At 38.7% G+C, this 19,273-nt stretch overlaps 1 protein-coding gene across 1 annotated transcript in view; it reads right to left on the reverse strand.

Annotated features, from left to right (window-relative positions):
- Nucleotides 1-369: 369 nt before the first annotated feature.
- The window catches only part of LOC114623302 (complement factor H-like), a gene marked incomplete at its 3' end in the record, with an annotated part of 35,051 nt that continues 16,147 nt past the window's right edge, over nt 370-19,273 (reverse strand). The window contains exons 2-6 of the mRNA XM_028769964.1: nt 16,096-16,281; nt 15,891-15,996; nt 7,764-7,840; nt 5,503-5,694; nt 370-563 (exon numbers count right to left, since the gene is read on the reverse strand). Coding sequence (XP_028625797.1) covers nt 370-563; nt 5,503-5,694; nt 7,764-7,840; nt 15,891-15,996; nt 16,096-16,281 — 755 coding nt within the window. The remainder of the gene's footprint in view (nt 564-5,502; nt 5,695-7,763; nt 7,841-15,890; nt 15,997-16,095; nt 16,282-19,273) is intronic.

The following is a 19,273-nucleotide window of genomic DNA, read 5'->3' on the forward strand; positions in this document are numbered from 1 at the left end:
AGCTTCAACTCTGCTCTATGTTACTTGGTATGGTATGAATATTCTATGGAATCCTAATGCTTCCATGGAAAACTGGATTCAGCTGAAACTGGAATGATTGTTTGAAACCTTCCTCTTAAGCACAAGTCTTGATACAAAATAACTATATTATAGGTTGTAGTTTTATCTTTTAGAGGATAAACGGTCTATTTAGGAGGACACTTGGAGCTAATCTTATGCAGAGGTTTAATGTCAGAGGACTAATGAGATACTGCTTCTCTGATTAGGATTCATAAACATCATGGAAACAGATGGTTAAGCTCAATGCATGGATTTGTGATGCCATCTTTCTTTTCCATTCACTGTTTTACTTCTTAAATAATAAAAGACATAGAAAATAAGAATAATGTCACCTTCACAGGAAGGATGAGGACTCCATCCAGAACTCGTGCAGAGAGCATCCCCTCTTTCTTTGTACACATAACCTTGCTTACACTTATACTGGTATCTTTCATTCTCTTTGTAAACTGGTTTCACATATATACCATCTCCATTTTCAACTCGCGGTGGCGTGCAGGAAATTTCTAAATGCAAGAAAGTAATTGTAGATGTTTACTATGAAAGAAAATCTGCTGAGTATGTCATATTTTTACAATGACAGTGTTTTGTTCCCATTAGATCAATCAGTCAAAATCAGCAAACAAAAACAAAAGTTGCTTTGGCATGACTGCCCTCTTGATCACGTATCTGTTGTTTCAGATTTTCATTTTTGAAAGAAATTAAAAGTTTATTATTAATTATATTGAACATGATGGCAAATTAGACTCTTGAAATAAATGAGAGCCAGTAACAATCTTGTGAAAATAAAAATAGACACAGGTTTATGAGTTAATATTTCTTTCAATAATCTGGAAAATAATACAACTTCTGATTATTGACAGTAATTTTCAAGACACAGTACTTTTTCCAGAAAATCTATTAATTTTCATTTGATCTTTGAAAGTCATGATGCCTTCACCACATATATATATAGATATATACATATATATATATATAATAAAATAATAAAACAAACAAACAAACAAACAAAAAGCAAAAACCAAAACGAGAGGAAACAAACCTGCGAAATTCCTAGCAACCACATTTAACAAAGTTCTCTCAAATACAGTACTCTGAGACTATGGCACTACTAACTGGTCTTTCAAAGCATCTTCTTCCATCCTTTTAATCCATTTTTCCTTCTTTGTAACTAAAACCACCAACCAAGTAGTATACATGGAGTATACATGGCTCCAACTGCATATGTAGCAGAGGATAGCCTTGTCTGACATCAATGTGAGGAGAGGCCTTTGGTCCTGTACAGGCCTGATGCCCCAGTGTAGGGAAATTCAAGGGTGGGGAGGCAGGAGTGGGTGGATGGGTGAGGGAACACCCTCATAGAAGCAAGGGAAGGGAGATGGGATGGGGGTCTCAGGAGGGACCAGGAAAGGGGATAACATTTGAAATGTAAATAAAGAAAATATCCAATTAAAAGAAATGAAAAAAAAAACTTTTAAAAGATCACTTTGAAATGTTTTATCTTTACCCAAATCAATCTGAACAAGAGGTGAGCTATTTATGACAAGCAGGAACTGTGTGGGCCTATATTCATTCTCTTACTGACTTCTCTCTCTTCAACTGTTGAGTAGCAATTTTCTTTAAAAGACTCCTGATCTCTCCAATACTTTTAACAAGAATGGGTGTTTTATCTTGTCAAATGCTTTTTCTGCATCTAAGGAGATGATCATATGATTTTTTTCTTTGAGTTTATTTGTATAGTGGATTATGTTAATGGATTTTCATATATTGAACCAACTTTGCATCCCTGGGAGGAAGTCTACTTGATGGTGGTGAATGATGATTTTGAGTTTTGTAGGCAATTGGATTGAACTAGAAAATATCATCCTGAGTGAGATAACTCAGACCCAAAAGGACATGCATGGTATGTACTCACTAATATGTAGATATTAGTCACACAAATAAAAGAAAGAAAGAAAAATACAGAATACCCAAGATACAGTTCACAGAACTCAAAAGGTCAGCAGGCTGAAGGGACCAAGTGAGGATGCCCCAGTTCCACTTGGGAGGGAGAAGAAAGCAATCACAAGTGGGGAGGGAGGGAGGGACCTGGAAAGACGGGAGGGAGGAAAGAGGGGAACCTGATCTGCTATTGTCTGAGGGAAAAGGACTGAAGCCCTGAGGGTCAGCAGAAAGAATGGAAACAGGCAACCTAGGGAGATAGGAAGTTGGGGGGAACCCTCCAGAATGCACCAAGACCTGGGAGTTGAGAGACTCTCAGAACTCAAAGGGAGTGTTAGGTGAAATGCCTGAGAGTAGGGGGAGGGAACTTATAAAGCCTACCTCGAAAAGGAAGACAAGGCATCAAATGAGAGAGCGGGTTGTCATCCCACAGTCAAAACTCTGACCCATAGTTGTTCCTGTCTGGAAGAACTACAGGGATGGAAATGGAGAGGAGCCTGAGAAAAAGAAGGTCCAGCAACAGGCCCAAAGTGGGTTCCAGCTAAGAGGAGGTCCCAAAGGCCTGACACTATTACTGAGGCTGTGGAGTGCTTAAAAAAGGGACCTATCATGACTGCCCTCCAAAAGACCCAACAAGCAGCTGAAAGAGTCAGATGCAGATATTTGCACCCAACCAATGGACAGAAGCTGCTGACCCCTATGGTTGAATTAGGGAAAGGCTGAAAGAAGCTGAGAAGGAGGGAAACCCTCTAGGAGGACCAGCAGTCTCAATTAACCTGAATCCTGAGATCTCTCAAGCACTAGACCACCAACCAGGCCCCAGGGAGTTTAGTGGTCAGGTGCAGTGGGAGGTGAGGGGTGGAGACATTCTTGTGGAGACTGGGGGTGGAGGGTGGGGGGTGGGGGTGGGGGTGAGGTTGGGGGGTGGGGGTGGGGGGATGGGAGGTGAGGGGGATGGGGATGGGGAGTGAGGGGGATGGGGTGGGGTGGGGGGTGGGGAGGAGGTATGGGACATAGAACAGTTGGAGGGTGGATGGGGCTTGGGGGGAATAAAATCTGGAGTGTAAATAAATAAATAAATAAATATGATAAAAGACTCCATCTCGGAGGGAAGCACTTATGGAAATAGGATGCAGTAAAGCAGTGGATCTCAACCTGTCCAATGCTGCTATGCTTTAATACAGTTCCTCCTGTATTGTGACCCCCCTAACCATAAAATTATTTTCACTGCTATTTGGTAACTGTAATTTTGCTACAGTTATGAATTGTAATGTAAATATCTATGTTTTCCAACAGTCTTAGGCAACCCATGTGGAAGGTTTGTTTGACTTCGGAAGGGGTCACAGGTTGAGAACCACTGCTCTAAAGGGAAGTAAAACATCCTATCCTCCAAGGAAGCTCAGAAAGTAAACAATTCAAAAGCTTCAGGAAATCCTTGAAGTTGACCATATTGACTAGGTCCCTCCCTCCCTCCCCGTGCATACATAAGCAGTAGTAAGTGCTGTTAAGCACTTTTGGATCAGCTGAGCTTCACGAAAGACCCTCAGACTATGTGAACTACATGAAAGAGACACCCTCCAAACTATGGATCTTACAAGCTGTGCAATGTTCTCCAGGTTCCTAGCTTTTGTAAGCCTTCCCCATTGCTTATGCTTTTGCTGATGCAGCTCTCTTTGAGACATTTCTACTCTCTAAGTCTAACAAAATAATTTGTTCAATAAGGTGAGCATTGGTGGTATCCTTAGTTAGATATCTCAGTTTCCTATTGGAAGTTTGTTCTAATCTCCACAGTAATGCAGCAGGATCCTACATTGGGACTCCATGAACAGCTGATGAGTCTCTGAACTGAATCTTGCTGTAGATAATTTGGTGGTTTTTTTTTTCAGCTTTCTCCATCTAGCCTTCTGAGGGCTGTTATGCTTGTCCTCTTTATTTTCACTAGAATATAATGTATGTGTCCTTTAAGCACCTAACCCTCAAGAGGCTTGATGACCCAGAAAGTGGATAGGTCTGATGAGGTGGGTGTGGGGGAGTATAGGCATCCTCTTGGAGACCAGAAGAGGAGGTATGGGATGTTCAACAGTCAGATGGAAGACTGAGAGGGGAATAAAGACTGGACTGAAAAAAAAAGATTAAAGAATAAAAAAAATCACTATGAAGAAAACTAATCTCAAGGATCAGAATTTCCTAGGTTTCATTAGCCATAAACAATTAACTATATTCATATAGGTTGCACCCATTAAACTTCAATGTGTGAAGTATATGCCACACTGAATATAATTATTGTTATATCATTATTTTCATGAAGAATCAGTGCTGTTAGAAAGAGTTGTCAGCAGCAAACAGTCAGTCCTGAAGGAAGGAAATTATGTAGTTGTTATCTCAAAATAAAACTAAATTTGAAAAGAAGTAAACCCTGACTTCATTAGGGTAAGGTAGATAATGCTAAAGAATGCTGAAAATGTTCAAGACAAGATGTTAGATAATATTAAAAATAAATATAGTGTAAGTACAGTGCCACATGGAGGTAATCTCAAAACTCATATGACAACTTTGAGGAGACTGCTGTAAGATAGAAGCTATATGAACTCTGGACTACATATCAGGTTCAGGCCAGCCATGAATACATTATGAAAGGCTGTCTCCAAGGAGGAGGAGGAGGAGGAGGAGGAGCAAGAGGAGGAGGAGGAGGAGGAAGTAGTATAGGTAGAGAAAAAGGAAGAAGAAACAGATGTGGGGGAAGATTGGGGAGGCAGTGAAAGAGAAGAAGAACAAAAAGGAAAAAATCAAAGATATATTAATTAACAATTTATTATATAACTTTGGTTTAGTAGATTCAATTAACATATGTAAAACTGATTTTAAACTTGCAATACATATGTATGTTTGTGTGTGTTTTGTGACATATGTATATACATATATATATGTGTGTGTGTATGTATATCTATTTTATATACATATGCACAGATTTATAATTACTTCCTACCAATATTAATTAAAATTAGAATGTCTTCAAAACTAAAACTTGAAACAAATATATTCCTAGCAAATATACTTCTTAACAATGAAAGTTGAAATCAAAATGTCATCATGATGTGTAATTGTAAACATACAATAAACTTTTGGCTTCCAAAACTTTTATAAAAAAAAATGCTATACAAGCGAGTTTTACAACACTCACCAGAAATGCTGATCTTAGACTGAATAGGAACACCAGGTTGTAATCTGTATTTACATCCTATCCAAGACATTAAGCCATGTTATTCATGGACACCCTGGCTATTTCATTAAAGAGATCATACAAGGGCATGAAATATATTGTTCTGAAGGCAAAATAAAAGAGTTCATGCAAAAAAAACTTCAATTACAGGGAAACAGTCATGCTTAGTAAGTATTAGAGTGGTGCAAATCTATTTTAATTAAATATGTGATTTAAAATATATATATTTCACTAGAATAGCTAAAATAATTCAATTATGAAGCAGACACATATGTGTACCTTACCCACACATTGTGGCTTTTCATTGCTCCAAAGGCCATTTTCTGAGCAGTGCATTTCCTTCTGTCCATCAATCTTGAAGCCTGAATTGCATTCAAAGCGCACCACCTGCCCAAAATAATATTCCTGGTCTGGTTCTGCTGCACCACTCACAATTCTTCCATTCTCCAGTTCAGTCACTGGTAAGCACTTCACAACTGAAAATACAAGTGTGTCTTTTACTAACAGAACTTGAAACTTTCCACATAAAGCACATGTATGTGAATTAAAACCCCAGAACGCAGCATGCGAACCCTGGAAGAAATGACTTCAGTGTTTGAAATATTCAGTATCACTATTTGCAACATATAAAAGCTAAGTAACACAAGTAGTTTGCTTATCACCTTCTATGGGAATGGGAAAAGAAAACTATTACTTATAGTGATAGTTTACATCTTCATGATAGCAAGTGTCTCCTAAATTGTGAACAAATATGAGTTTTTGGAATAGTCTAATACAAATGTTTTATTGATGCTTCAAAGCAATGTGATATTGCATTCTAGTAAGATGTAAAAGTAGTGAATTTTAAGATATTCCCTCTGATAGAAAAAAACTGTAATATTTCCTTCCTTTTCACCTAAGTGCTCAAAATATTTAAAAATATTTTTTTACTTAAAATTTCTCTGTCATGAATGAATTAGAAGTTACTTTCCTGAAGGAAACTTTGGATGCAAAGGATACCCTAGAGAGGTTTCCTTGTCTTATTACCCAAAGACACTGACTCAACAGGCCATCTGGAGGCCTCAAACCTCAATTTTAAACAAGTATCATGCAAATTGTGATGTAGATGTTCCCTGGAACAATTTCTCCTTTCCTCACTTGAAAAGTCTCTATAGGAGAATGTCCATGACATTCTCCTTCTCTCTCTTCTTCCACTCCACCTCTTCTTTCTCTCATTTATTACTTCCCAAGGAAGTAGGACACAGCATTTGGATGGACCTTTGTTATTTACATGTTTCCTCCAAACTCACAAACAAGACCTGTATTTTCTCATTCTTGCTGTTTGCTTTACATATGAGCAACATATGAGCAAGAAGTGAAAAGCAAGAGTTCATTTTTAATACGTGTCCTTCCTTCTTTCCCTAAATTTAAGGTTATGGGAATACCTTCACAGCATCATATTGTTGAAAGATATTTCCATAGCATTCTCTACCACAGTGATAGCCTACATCCCTGTAATTAGATGGTTATTAGGGATGTCATGCTTCATAAACATACTTCAAATTGTGATCTTTTTTTATAAGCTAGTGATGATCATGTGTATTATTGTTGTTTGAAATATAAAATGAACAAAAATTGGCTTTGGTATTTCTAATATTCAGAACTTAGATCATAAAATTATATCAATCTCTATTCATATTTATTATGTTTTTAGAAAGTTTTGAGTTTTATTGATGAGGATGTGTGTCAAACCTAACACCTCAAGGAATGAACACTAGTACTAAGAAATTCACCATCCTCTAGACTTAGTGTTCTCATAATAGTGATACAAATACAAGATATTATAAATAAGAACTACAGGGGCAAAAATGGAGAAGAGACTGAGGGAAAGGATTTTCAGTGACTGGTCCAAATTGGGATCCATCTCAAGCTGAGGCTCTAAGGTCTGACAGAATCACTGATGCTTTGGTGTGCTTACAGACAGAAGTCTAGCATAGCTGCCCTCTGAGAGGCCTAACAAACAGCTGGAAGAGTCAGATGCATATATTTACACCCAACTAATGAACAGAAGCCGGGAACCCCTATGGTTGAATTAGAGAAAAGCTAAAACAAGTTGAAGAGGAGGCAACCAGCAGTAAGACCAGCAGTCTTAACTAATCTGAACCCCCAAAATCTCTCAGAGACCAAGCCACCATCCAGGCAGCATGCATGTGCTGATATGAGGCCCCTGATACATATACAGCAGAGGACTGCTGGGTCTGGCCTCAGTGAGAAAAGAGGCACCTAACCATTGAGAGACTTGAGGCCTTGTAGTGTGGGAAGGTCTCACGGGGCAATGGTGAAGAGGGTGGGGACATCCTCTTAAAAACTGGGGAGGAGGAGTGGGATGAAGAACAGTCAGAGGGCAGACCAGGAGGGAGATAATGACTGGACTGTAAAAAAGGAATTGAAGAAATATATATATGAAATAGATAAGTATATACTTTAAGAATATTTTTCTACACAGTTTGGAAATCTTATCTATTTTAAATATTTAAGCATACATATAAATCTGTTTTTCATTTACCTTCACATATTGGAACATCATTGGTCCACCCATCTGCACCACATTCACGGTAATCAATTTCACCTAAGAGTTGATACCTAAAAGCACAAGTATAATTTGTGTTGAGACATCATGTGTTTTATGTAGTTTAAAGCTCTATACAGTCTTAGATATCCTCCAGTAAGAGATTTCAAAGGGAAAAAATAATTGTCATTCTTAATTATTTTTATCTTGCTCTTAAAACTTTATGGAAAGAAAATACTTCAATAGAATATGTTATTCTTGGATCCTGGAGTTAAGGGTTTATTTGATACTTGCTGTAGAGGAGATAGAACAATTTCTTTTCCAACAGAAAAGAAATGAAATTCCTGGTAAAGACTTTGTATCCACTGTAGAGACCCATCCATTGTGCTAAGTTCCTTCAGACAATCTATAAAATTCTACACAAAACCTTAGTGGACGTATTTCATGGAAAGTAATAAAAAATAGTTGACCATACAGAGAGAAAAAGCAGTTTCCAATGTCATCTTAAAATCATTCACGATGATTTTGGACAATAAAATCATTGCTCATAAGGAATCACTCTACTACATAGTATGTAATCAAACCTATATTCAGCCGAGAAAATTTAGATAAAGAAATAGAACTGAACATAGGCTTAGGACATAGGCAAAGCATGAGCAAAATAAAGGGACACAATAAGCCTATCCTGTTGGGAGCAGACTCTGAGCAGAAAGCGGCTATCACCTTGCAGCCATCTTCAGCCATATACCCTGACAAGAGACTTGTTTTCAACAGCCTACAACAGCTGAGCACACTCTGATAATTATCTTGCTTTTCTTACATATCTTGTTTTGTTGTTTATTGCCCCCAGCTGCAGGGTGCAGGTGGTAAATGTCTTCAGCTTTGTTCTCCTGCTTGTGCTTATATATACCCATGATTTCCTTTCAATTGAGGTGAGACTTAAGGAGAGAATAGATCAGACCCTGTCTTCGTCCCCACATTTAGAAGAGATTAACTCTCCCTGGAATACCCCAATATTTGTCATTAGGAAAAAGTCAGGAAAGTGGAGATTGTTGCAAGACTTGAGGGCTGTTAACACGACCATGATTCTGATGGGAGCCTTACAACCTGGGCTGCCCACACCAGTGACCATACCTTTAGGCTATTATAAAATAGTTATAGATTTAAAAGACTATTTCTTTACTATCCCTTTGCATCCTAATGATAGAAAGCGATTTGCTTTTAGTGTTCCCGCTATAAACTTTAGAAAACCTATGAAAAGATATCAATGGAAAGTCTTGCCTCAGGGTATGGCTAACAGTCCTACCTTGTGCCAAAAGTTTGTGGCTTCTGCCATAGACAGTGTTAGAACCATGTGGAAGCAAATCTACATGATTCATTTCATGGATGATATTTTAATAGCAGGAAAAGATGGAAAACAGGTACTCCAGTGCTTTTATGATCTTAAAACAGCTTTACAGACTGCAGGGTTACAAATAGCACCAGAAAAGGTACAATTACAAGATCCATATACTTATTTTGGATTTCAAATTAATGGTCCACGTATTATTAACAGTAAGGCTACCTTGAGGACTGATTCACTTAAGACAGTTAATGATTTTCAAAAACTGTTGGGAGACATTAATTGGCTACGACCATATTTGAAACTTATGACAGGAGAGTTGAAACCTTTGTTTGACATTCTCAAAGGAGATCCTGACCCTAAGTCTGGCAGGGCTCTAACAGAAGAGGGTAGAAAAGTCTTACAGAAGGTTGAGAATGCTATTTCATCCCAATTTGTAACTCATATTAATTATTCTAAGCCTTTATATTTTCTTACTTTTAACACTAAACTAACTCCTACTGCAGTTTTTTGGCAAACTGCACCCATATTATGGGTTCATCTTCCCTCATCCCCTAAAAAGATTCTTTATCCATACTATGCAGCTGTAGCAGATATGATTATGTTAGGCAGATATAACAGTTGAAAATATTTTGGAAAAGATCCCGATGTCATAGTACAACCATATAAAAGACATCAGGTTAATTGGCTTATGCAGAGTTCTAAAGTTTGGCCTATAGCATGTGCTTCATTTGGTGGTCAACTAGATAACCATTATCCACCAGACAAATTAGTTCAATTTTGTAATCGCCATGCATTTGTTTTTCCATCTCGTACTGTGCATGCACCTATAAAGGAAGCATTGCTGGTTTTCACTGATGGGTCCTCAGCAGGAACTGCTGCTTATGCCTTTAAGGATCAAGTAATTTCCTTTGCTACATCAGCTGTGTCAGCTCAATTTGTTGTATTACATGCTGTTTTTGCTGTGTTTCAAGCATTTCCAAATGAAACCATTAATATTTACACAGATAGTTCATATATAGCTCAATCTATTCCTCTGCTAGAAACAGTTGCACAAATAAAGCACTCCTCAGAAGCAGCTGATTTGTTTTTAGAGTGCCAACAATTAATTTTGAGGAGAAAGTGTAAATTCTTTATAGGACCCCTGAGAGCCCACACTGAGCTACCAGGTCCTCTCGCTGAAGGAAACACCAAGGCAGATCTATCCACTCGTATAGCTGCAGTGACTTTATCAGATCTGCCATCTAAGTTAGAACAGGCCATAAAGGCTCATGAGTTACATCACCTTAATTCTAAAACTTTAAAGATCATGTTTAAAATTACCAGAGAACAAGCTAGACAAATTGTCAAACAATGTCAATCATGTGTTAAACTTTTACCAGTTCCTCATTCAGGTGTGAATCCAAAGGGACTGATACCAAACAGTCTCTGGCAAATGGATGTTACCCATTATAATGAATTTGGAAATCAAAAATATATACACGTATGTGGAGATACATACAGTGGTTTTATTTATGCGACATTACAAACTGGAGAAGCAAGCAAACAAACATGTGATCAATCATATGCTTGCTACAATCGCTATATTGGGTGTGCCAAAACAGATCAAGACTGACAATGGCCCAGGTTATACAAGCTCCAGTTTCCACCAATTTTGTGAAAAATTGGGAATACTACATAAAACGGGTATTCCATATAATCCACAGGGCCAAGGTAGAAAGGGCACATCAAACCATTAAATGTCAATTTGAAAAAATTAAAAGTGGGGAATGGTACCATACTAAAGGGTCCCGCAGAAATATCCTTCATCACACGCTCTTTATTTTAAATTTTTTAACTTTGGATTCTGAAGGAAAATCTGCTGCAGATAGATTCTGGCATCCTGATGCCAAAAAGAATTTTGCAACAGTCCTCTGGAAAGACCCATTAACTGCAGCCTGGAATGGGCCAGATCCAGTACTTATCTGGGGAAGAGGTTCTGTCTGCATATATTCCCAAACGGCAGATGCCATATGCTGACTGCCAGAGAGACTGATCAAACAAATAGACAACAATAACAAATCCAGGGAGAATAAACCCCCGAGAAGCGTATTTTTTCTTTACAGGAAACATGAAGATGCTTCACAATTGTCTTCAAACAGGAGCGGATCAACCAGCATACTGGATTTGGGAAGTTCTCAGTGTGGAAGAAGACATCACCACCCACACCTCCAGGGTGGCTCTATTGGACTTTTGGTTCCCTGATTTATGATTTAGTGGGGTACATTGTTTAGACTCAGGAGAAAACCCATTACTATAATTGTTTTTTTTGGGGGGGGGTTAAGATTGACTGGGACAGGAATGGGGATTTTCTTTATTTGTTTTGTTAAGATCAAAGCTATGATCAGTTCTGTACTTCTATAGATTTAGATTTAGAAAGAATGGAATCTGCTATAATGCATTTGTAAAATTCATTATCCTTCTTAGCTGAAATAGTGCTACAGAATAGAAGAGGCTTATACTTTTTACTCCTCTAACAGAAGGAGTTATGTGCTACCCTAAAAAGAGTGTTGCTTTTGCACTGACCAATCAAGCATTGCTAAGTCTCTTGTCTCTTGGGTTCACATTGTTCAACAAACTGATGGCTTTTGTAGGAATAGACACTATTCAAATGAAACCCATACAGGTCCGTTATTACAGGCTGGAAGTAGGGGACTCCAAAACCTCTGTCATTAAGACTGATTAACCCCTAACTTACGCGCTAAGCCAGATAGTCAATGATGGGTAAGAGAACACTTCAAGACCCTTGCCCCAAACTGGGAGGCCTCACCATCCTAAGACAGGAGCTCAACCAATGGCTGTTGAGTATCCAGAAACAGGAAAGGGAGGCTGGGGTCCTTTGTTTCAATCTAAGACAGACACGTTTTCCGTAAGTTTTTCCAGCCTTCCCTTTTGAAAACAAATTTAAAAAGGGGGGCCTGTTGGGAGCCGACTCTGAGCAGAAAGAGGCTATCATTTTTGCAGCCATCTTGAGCCGTATACCCTGACAAGAGACTTGTTTTCAACAGCCTACAACAGCTGAGCACTCTCTGATAATTATCTTGCTTTTCTCACATATTTGTTTTGTTGCTTATTGTTCCCAGCTGCAGGGTGCACATGGTAAAGTGTCTTCAGCTACATCCCCCTGCTTGTTCTTATATATACCCTTGATTTCCTTTCAATAAAGGTGAGACTTGAGGCAAGACTTGAGGAGAGACTTGAGGAGAGACTTGACCTAGTGGTCAGACCCCCATCTTGTCTCCATTCTTCACGTCTCCATCCCCACTCTCTCTCTTGCTAGGCCCTGACCCGCGGACCAGAGGAGCAGAATGGGCCATTACACTATCCTATCCTTACTTTTCACTTCTGGTTAGAAAACAACTATTCCTCAAGATAGATAAAACATTCTTCATTAGAAATTTAAATTAATATGAACTACTTTTACCTATTTTTATCCTACATTTCGTGAGGACTTTAACTGATAATTGTCAGTAATTTGACCAACAGATTTCTGTTGGTAATTCAGATTCAATATACAAAATTATTGACCTAGTTAGGTTCTGCCATACAAGATGAAAGAGATAACAATGAGTCCAAGGGAGCAAGAATTAGATGTAAGTAAGTGAAGTGGAAACTTCTAGTTTCACACATATGTGAAAGGATGCTTGGTGAAGGAGTATAATTATGATTACACAGTGGGAGACAAGTACTCAGCGTTGATTCAGTTTGCTCTGCCTCACTATTCTTCACTAGGCTGCCACTGAGAAACTCTCCCAAGAAATTCTCCTGAGGTTCCTGCAGCAGTTTGCAGATTCCACAGCCTTACATCAGGATGGTTGGTTCCTTCAGATTTGGGCAGCTGCTGGTTTGTGCCTGGTGTTGACCTGCCAAAGGATTGGTCTGTAGCTTCCAGCTTTTGTTTACTGTCTGCTTGCCTAGAGCACTACTCTGCATCTCCTGAGTCATATTGGTGTTTGCTAGGTGACTGAACTGCTGTCAAAGAAGGTCAAGCTCACCCCCCAAAGAACGATTGCTGAACAGGTCCATTTTTACCATATCCTAATAACGTTTCTCTTCCACTACCACTGCTGGGTGGTGAGTTAGAGGAGAGGCTGCATCTTTATTAAAAGTGGGCTGGAAAACATTAATACCTACAAATATATATCTTATATTTCTTCACCAAATTGTAAATATTAAGTTCTGAGACTGAGGAATTCAAATGAAGAGCGTATATGAGTTCTGATTTCCTTTTTCTGTACAAGAGTGAAACCCAAATCAGGAAGGCTGGCCTAGGCTGAGCTAATTTGAAGATGAAGAATGGAGTAGCCTGGAAAATCCATGCCAAACAATCTTTGTTGGCTTTATGTAATAAGGTCTTCAGTGACCTTGAAAATTAGATTAAAATTATTTCTTTGTTCTAGCCTAATGTCAGATTCCTGCCTAAAGTCTACTTCCTTGTCCTTGGTCAATGTCAGATTTCTGCCAAGCAGAAAAGCTCTCCACATCTCCCCCCACCCCTTTTTTTATAAACAAGACTGAGCCTGTCTTAGGTCATTCTGACAATACCTTCCTTACCGAATATGCATTATCCAAAGCAATACACTTCTGCCTTAGGTTGGTAAGGCTCTGTGAAGAATCTTACTTGTCCTTGGCTTGCCTGTCTGTTAATTTAATAACACTGTCTGGGGGTCCATTTTCAGGTTCAAGTAATGTAGTTTGGTTGCCAACATGTTTATGCTGTTAAAGACAAGCTTTAACATGATGGGCAGGAATAAAAGTGACATTAGCCTAGAACAAAGAAGTAGTTTCAGGCAAGAATCTAAATATTAGGCTAGAATAAATAAGTAATTTCAGGCAGGAATCTAAATTTTAGGCTAGAACAAGGAAGTAGGCTTCAGACATGAAAATGACTTTGGGCTAGGACAGGGAAGTTGGCTCAGATATTTAGATCATCCTGATAAGCCCTTAGAAACAGTGATCACAGGAGTGTTGATGGAATTTTGTTTATTGGCTTACTTATTCTTTGACTATTTGTGCTTATTGTCTTGCTTGCTCCTTGACTATTTGCATGTATTGTATTGCTAGACCCTCAACCTAGAACTGACCTTAATACCTACATGTAATTAAATGATATAAAAACAAACAGCAGGAGGGGCGATGGGATGGAGAGTTCTAGGGAGGGAAAATGGGGAAAGGGGATGGCATCTCAAATGTAAATAAATAAAATCTCCAAAAAATAAGAAAGAAAGAAAATTGGGCTAAAAAGAATAGTTTGAAAAATCCTTCAACTTGTGAGCAAGGAGAAGCTAAATAAAAAATGAGAATCTAGTGCGTATTTGAAGGCTCATATTTGAAGGGCTTCAAGTGTGGATCATTTTTATTTCTCCTGCTAATACTATGCTCATAAGCATTTTCTGCTTTTATAAGAGAGGGGATCAGAGTAAGATGCTATAAACATTGAGTGTTTGAGGTTTGGGATATTTTGGAGCTGATTCTAAAATCTGAAAAGTATAACTTGTTATAGTTTATTGCCTCAAATTAGAAAATAAAGGGCAACTAAAAAGATTCCATTCAAAGTGTTTAATTTTCTTTATACTTATTTGGGATAAGAGTATAGCTATAATTTTCCTATATGATAGAAAATGAAGACCTGAGCAGTGAGTGAAGATATCTGCCATAAGAACCAGTGCCTGTCAGGAAGTCAGCTATACCAGGCTCCTGATAGCTATCTCCTGAGAGGCTCTGCCAGAGTCTGACAAATACAGAGGTGATGCTCACAGCCAACCATTCGATTAAGCACAGAGACTCCCATGGAGGAGTTAGAGAAAGAACTGAAGGGAGCTGAAGGGGTTTGCAACATCATCATAGGAAGAACAAAATCAACCAACCAGATTCCCCAGAGCTCCCAGGTACTAAAACAACAGGAGTACACATGTAGGAACTCATGGCTCCAGCCACATATATAGCAGAGGATGACCTTGGCAGGCATCAATGAGAGGCGTGCTCCTTGGGCCTGAGGGTGCTAGAGGCCACAGTGTAGGGCAATGCTAGGGCCAGGAGGCAAGAGAGGGTGGGTGGATGGATGGATGGGTAGATGGGGAAACACCTTCATAGAAGCAGGGGAGGAGGAATGGGATAAGGGATTTCTAAGGTGGGGGGGGGACTGGGAAAGTTTGAAATATAAATAAAGAAAATATCCAATTAAAAGAAATTACTGAGAGCTGAAAAAAATCAAAAAGGAGAACCAGTGGCTGTTGAGAGAGGGGAGTCAATGATTCTGGCAAATTAGCCTCTGGTGTGTATGTAGTAAGAGTAATTGACATACTACTAAACTTTAACAATAGCATTCAGGAGAGATACTTTTTCTTGTGTAAGTCCTGTTTACATTAAACACTATACATTTTTTTAAGAGGGTACCATATAATGTAGTTGTTTTCACAATTCTTGTTGTCTCTAATAACAAAACTATCTTGTCTCATGTTGGACAATAGTGTAATGTATTAAGGACTTGTGAGTTGAGTGCTTAATTTTTGTGTATAGCAACATAATACTCCCTTATTTCAACACTATGCCAGAACAATCATAAATTGCTTACTTTCCAATGTTATGGAGATCATATGATATCCAAATAAAACCATTCCCTATGTAGTTTTATTTATGTGTTATATTTTAGATGTTAATAGAAAATTTAGTTTTCCTAAAGTACTAATTTGTAGAGTTCCTATGCAGTTTCAAGGATACACCTTTTAATATTAACAACATACCCTTCATCACAGGTATAAACAACCTTTGCACCAAACTCAAATCCATCTCCAACTGTCAGCCTAAAGGACCCAAAGGGTGTGTCTCCAGGATGCCTACACGGCTTTTCTAAAATGAAAAGGAGATACAATATTAGTATATGGTCCATGGAATGCATCTTATGTAACAGTCAAGGAAGCACATGTTTTTCAAACATGAAGTACTTACCCTGACATATTCTGGATGGGTTAGAAGCCACCCATTCCCCATTCTTACAAACTTTTACAATAGTACCAAGTGTTCGGTATCCCGGGCGGCATTTGTAGGTAGCCGGGGTGCCTTCTGGATATAATTGTTCAGACCACGAACCTGTGAGAATTTCTGAATTTTTTCTTGGAGGAGGACCTTTGCAATCTACAAGTAATAAAAAGCCACACCAATATTTGAAATACCTATTCAAAAAGACAGTATGCATATGTTATTTTTTAATCATAACAATTACAGGTCCATATAGGTTTTTATGTGCCCAATCTTATGAAAATTTACTAGGCAATCTTATAAGTTGTAATAAACAAAAAATAAATCTGTAGATAAAAAGCTATCTGTCCATAAAATATTTCCTAGTAGCAAAGCTAAACAGTATTTTAAAACTCACAATTTGCATTATATACAGTAAATTCTACTTATAAAAATAAAGCATAGTAACAGTATAAATATAACTTTGATTCACCAGATATAATTGTCATCGTGCAGGTTTACTGTTTAGTACATTCACCCTTTTCAGTTCTTTTGGAACTCTGGCTGGCTGGTTCAACTCAGCTGTTCTGGTCCAAACTCCTTCCCAACATAATTGATTCAAACAGGCTTCACTTGGGTTATAACTGAATTGCTCTACTTGATCTCAAACAAACTCTGGCAATTTGTTCTAATCTAACTCCTCATTCTCTGGCTCATTCTGTCTTTACCTGGAACCTGTCTCTATAAAACTGTTCCAGTAATGTGCTCTCTCTCTCTCTCTCTCTCTCTCTCTCTCTCCCTCTCCCTCTCCCACTCATACACCCCTACTGCACAGTTAAGTCACCTCTCTTTCCTGTCCTCATGAATGTTAGGCATATCCTATCTCTGACTCATTCTGTGAAATCCTTTTATTCATCACTTTGCCCCTCAATTAGACATAACATTCACACATGGTTGCTTCTTTTTACAAACTAACTTTGCCTTCATCATTCAGGATTAAAGATGTGTGCTAAAGGCATATCTGTATTTCCACCCTTTCTGTATTGAAAGTATGGGATTCCAGATGGATTAGATTTTTGGATGTGATTCCTTGCCAGAGCAGCCATGTTGTTGAATAAAACATCCTCTACATAAGATAACGTGAAACTATATGAAGACATTCACCACTCAAACAGTATAAAAAGACAGGGCAGAATTATGTTCCTACTATATACATGGAGTGGGAAAGAGTTGGTGTGAAGGTATTTATAGGAGTGCCTAAGCACAATGAAAATTCATGAATTAAACCTAGGTGGAATGGGCCTGTACTATTCATGCCTGAGGTCTACAGTATTTCTTATCTGGTTATATGTGTTAGTCTGTTCATGAACTGACGGTCAGGAGTTATGTTAATTTGAGAATGGCAGTGAAGGCTGACATAATAAGACATATCTATCGGAGGTGTGTCTAACCTGAAACATTCTGAATCATGTGCAGAGTCTAAATCTAGTTGTCCTATTGGAATTAACTGATTCCTAAGTGAAGCCTGGATTTTCCTATAGTCTCACAGAAGTAACAACAAGAAAAACAGTCTTCCTTAAAATACAGAACTGGTGACTTTATCAACACATTAGAATATTTGAAAGTTTTTCAGTGTTTAAAGTATGTCTCAAAATAGCAGGAGAGAGAAGACAAATTTATTGTAGTTTATTTGAATAGGGAAAGGAGTAGATTAGGGCTTAAGCACATATACACAAGCTCATACACAAGAAGACCTTTGCTTTGAAATATTTGAGACCAGAAGTGAGCTAACTTAAGATAAAATTGCAACCCAGATACTAACTCCTTACCCTACTACAGAGATATCCGTTAATCCATGCTCATTGTTGCTCTATCCGCAATATAGAAACTGCCTGGATGTCTATCAACTGAAGAGTGGATAACAAAAAATATGGTCTGTTTACACAATGGAGGAAATTAGGAAATTTGTAGGTGGAGTTGGAAACAATCATGTGGAATGAGGTACCCAAGACCCCAAAAAGATAAAGTTTACATGTTTTCATTCACTGTAGATGTTAGATAAGAACCTTCTGGTTTGTATGTTTACTTTTCAATATATTAAGGATAGTATAGGATATACACATATATACATATACATGTACATATATGTGTGTGTGTGTATATAGATATAGATAGATATAGATATAGATTTTTGTATATAATGGGAAAGAAACAAGAAGTACTGGTCAGGACATTGTAGCTGTGGGTCAGCCTGAAGCTACCCAGCACTACTAGAATGAACACATATATGATGGAGAGGTGTGTGCCAAGGGAGAGATGCAGAACTGGAGACTTGACAGAAGTGTCCGGTGCGAGAGAGGGCTGAGCTCAACATGCTGCCATTGTCCAGTAGGTCCCACAGAATGAAATACAACAGCCTGGATCTTATGCAGCCTCAGACTCCCCACCCCCTGTCCCTCAACATGCCACACAGTTTCAAGATTCATCTAGCTCTGGGAAAGGACAAAGGCCTAAAATGAGGAAAAGTTCACTTTCTGCAATGAACCTCCTTGAAGTACCACCATGGTCCACGATACCACCAGAGACCGTATTGGTGTCTGTGGTCCATGCTGTTGCCCCAGGCTTGGAAGAAACCTGAGATCCATGTGGACATATGAGGTCTATGCTGCCGTCTGTTACCTTGGTGATGTCCTCTGGCTTTGCTGCCTCGGGTAGGGGTGGGGGCATGCTGATGTGTTTGACATGTGTAAACAACCGCTTGAGACCCTGTTAGGCTTGTGGTCCATGCATCCATCTCCTAAGGGCCATTAGTTGATCAGTGGTCCTGATATGGCCATGGACCTTGTTGATGTTTGCTGTTGTCTCAAGCCATGTTAATGTCCGTGGATCTAGAGAGCTGGCCCTGTCACTCTCTGGCCTACAACACTGCAGTACATGGGGCATATGCTCAGGAGAGCTAGCTTCACCCTGCTCCAGTTACTGCATGGCTTGCCTCGGCTGATGGTTTCTGGCACCAATACAGGCAGAGAAGAACATCTAACCTTGCTTGTAGGGCTGGTCACTAGAAATTTGACCATGATTCAGTGAATTCACAGACCACACAAAACAGACTTGTCTTCCTTCCTTCCTTCCTTCCTTCCTTCCTTCCTTCCTTCCTTCCTTCCTTCCT

The sequence above is a fragment of the Grammomys surdaster genome, unplaced genomic scaffold (assembly GCF_004785775.1).
Source record: "Grammomys surdaster isolate TR1022 unplaced genomic scaffold, NIH_TR_1.0 196, whole genome shotgun sequence".
Classification (NCBI taxonomy): domain Eukaryota; kingdom Metazoa; phylum Chordata; class Mammalia; order Rodentia; family Muridae; genus Grammomys; species Grammomys surdaster.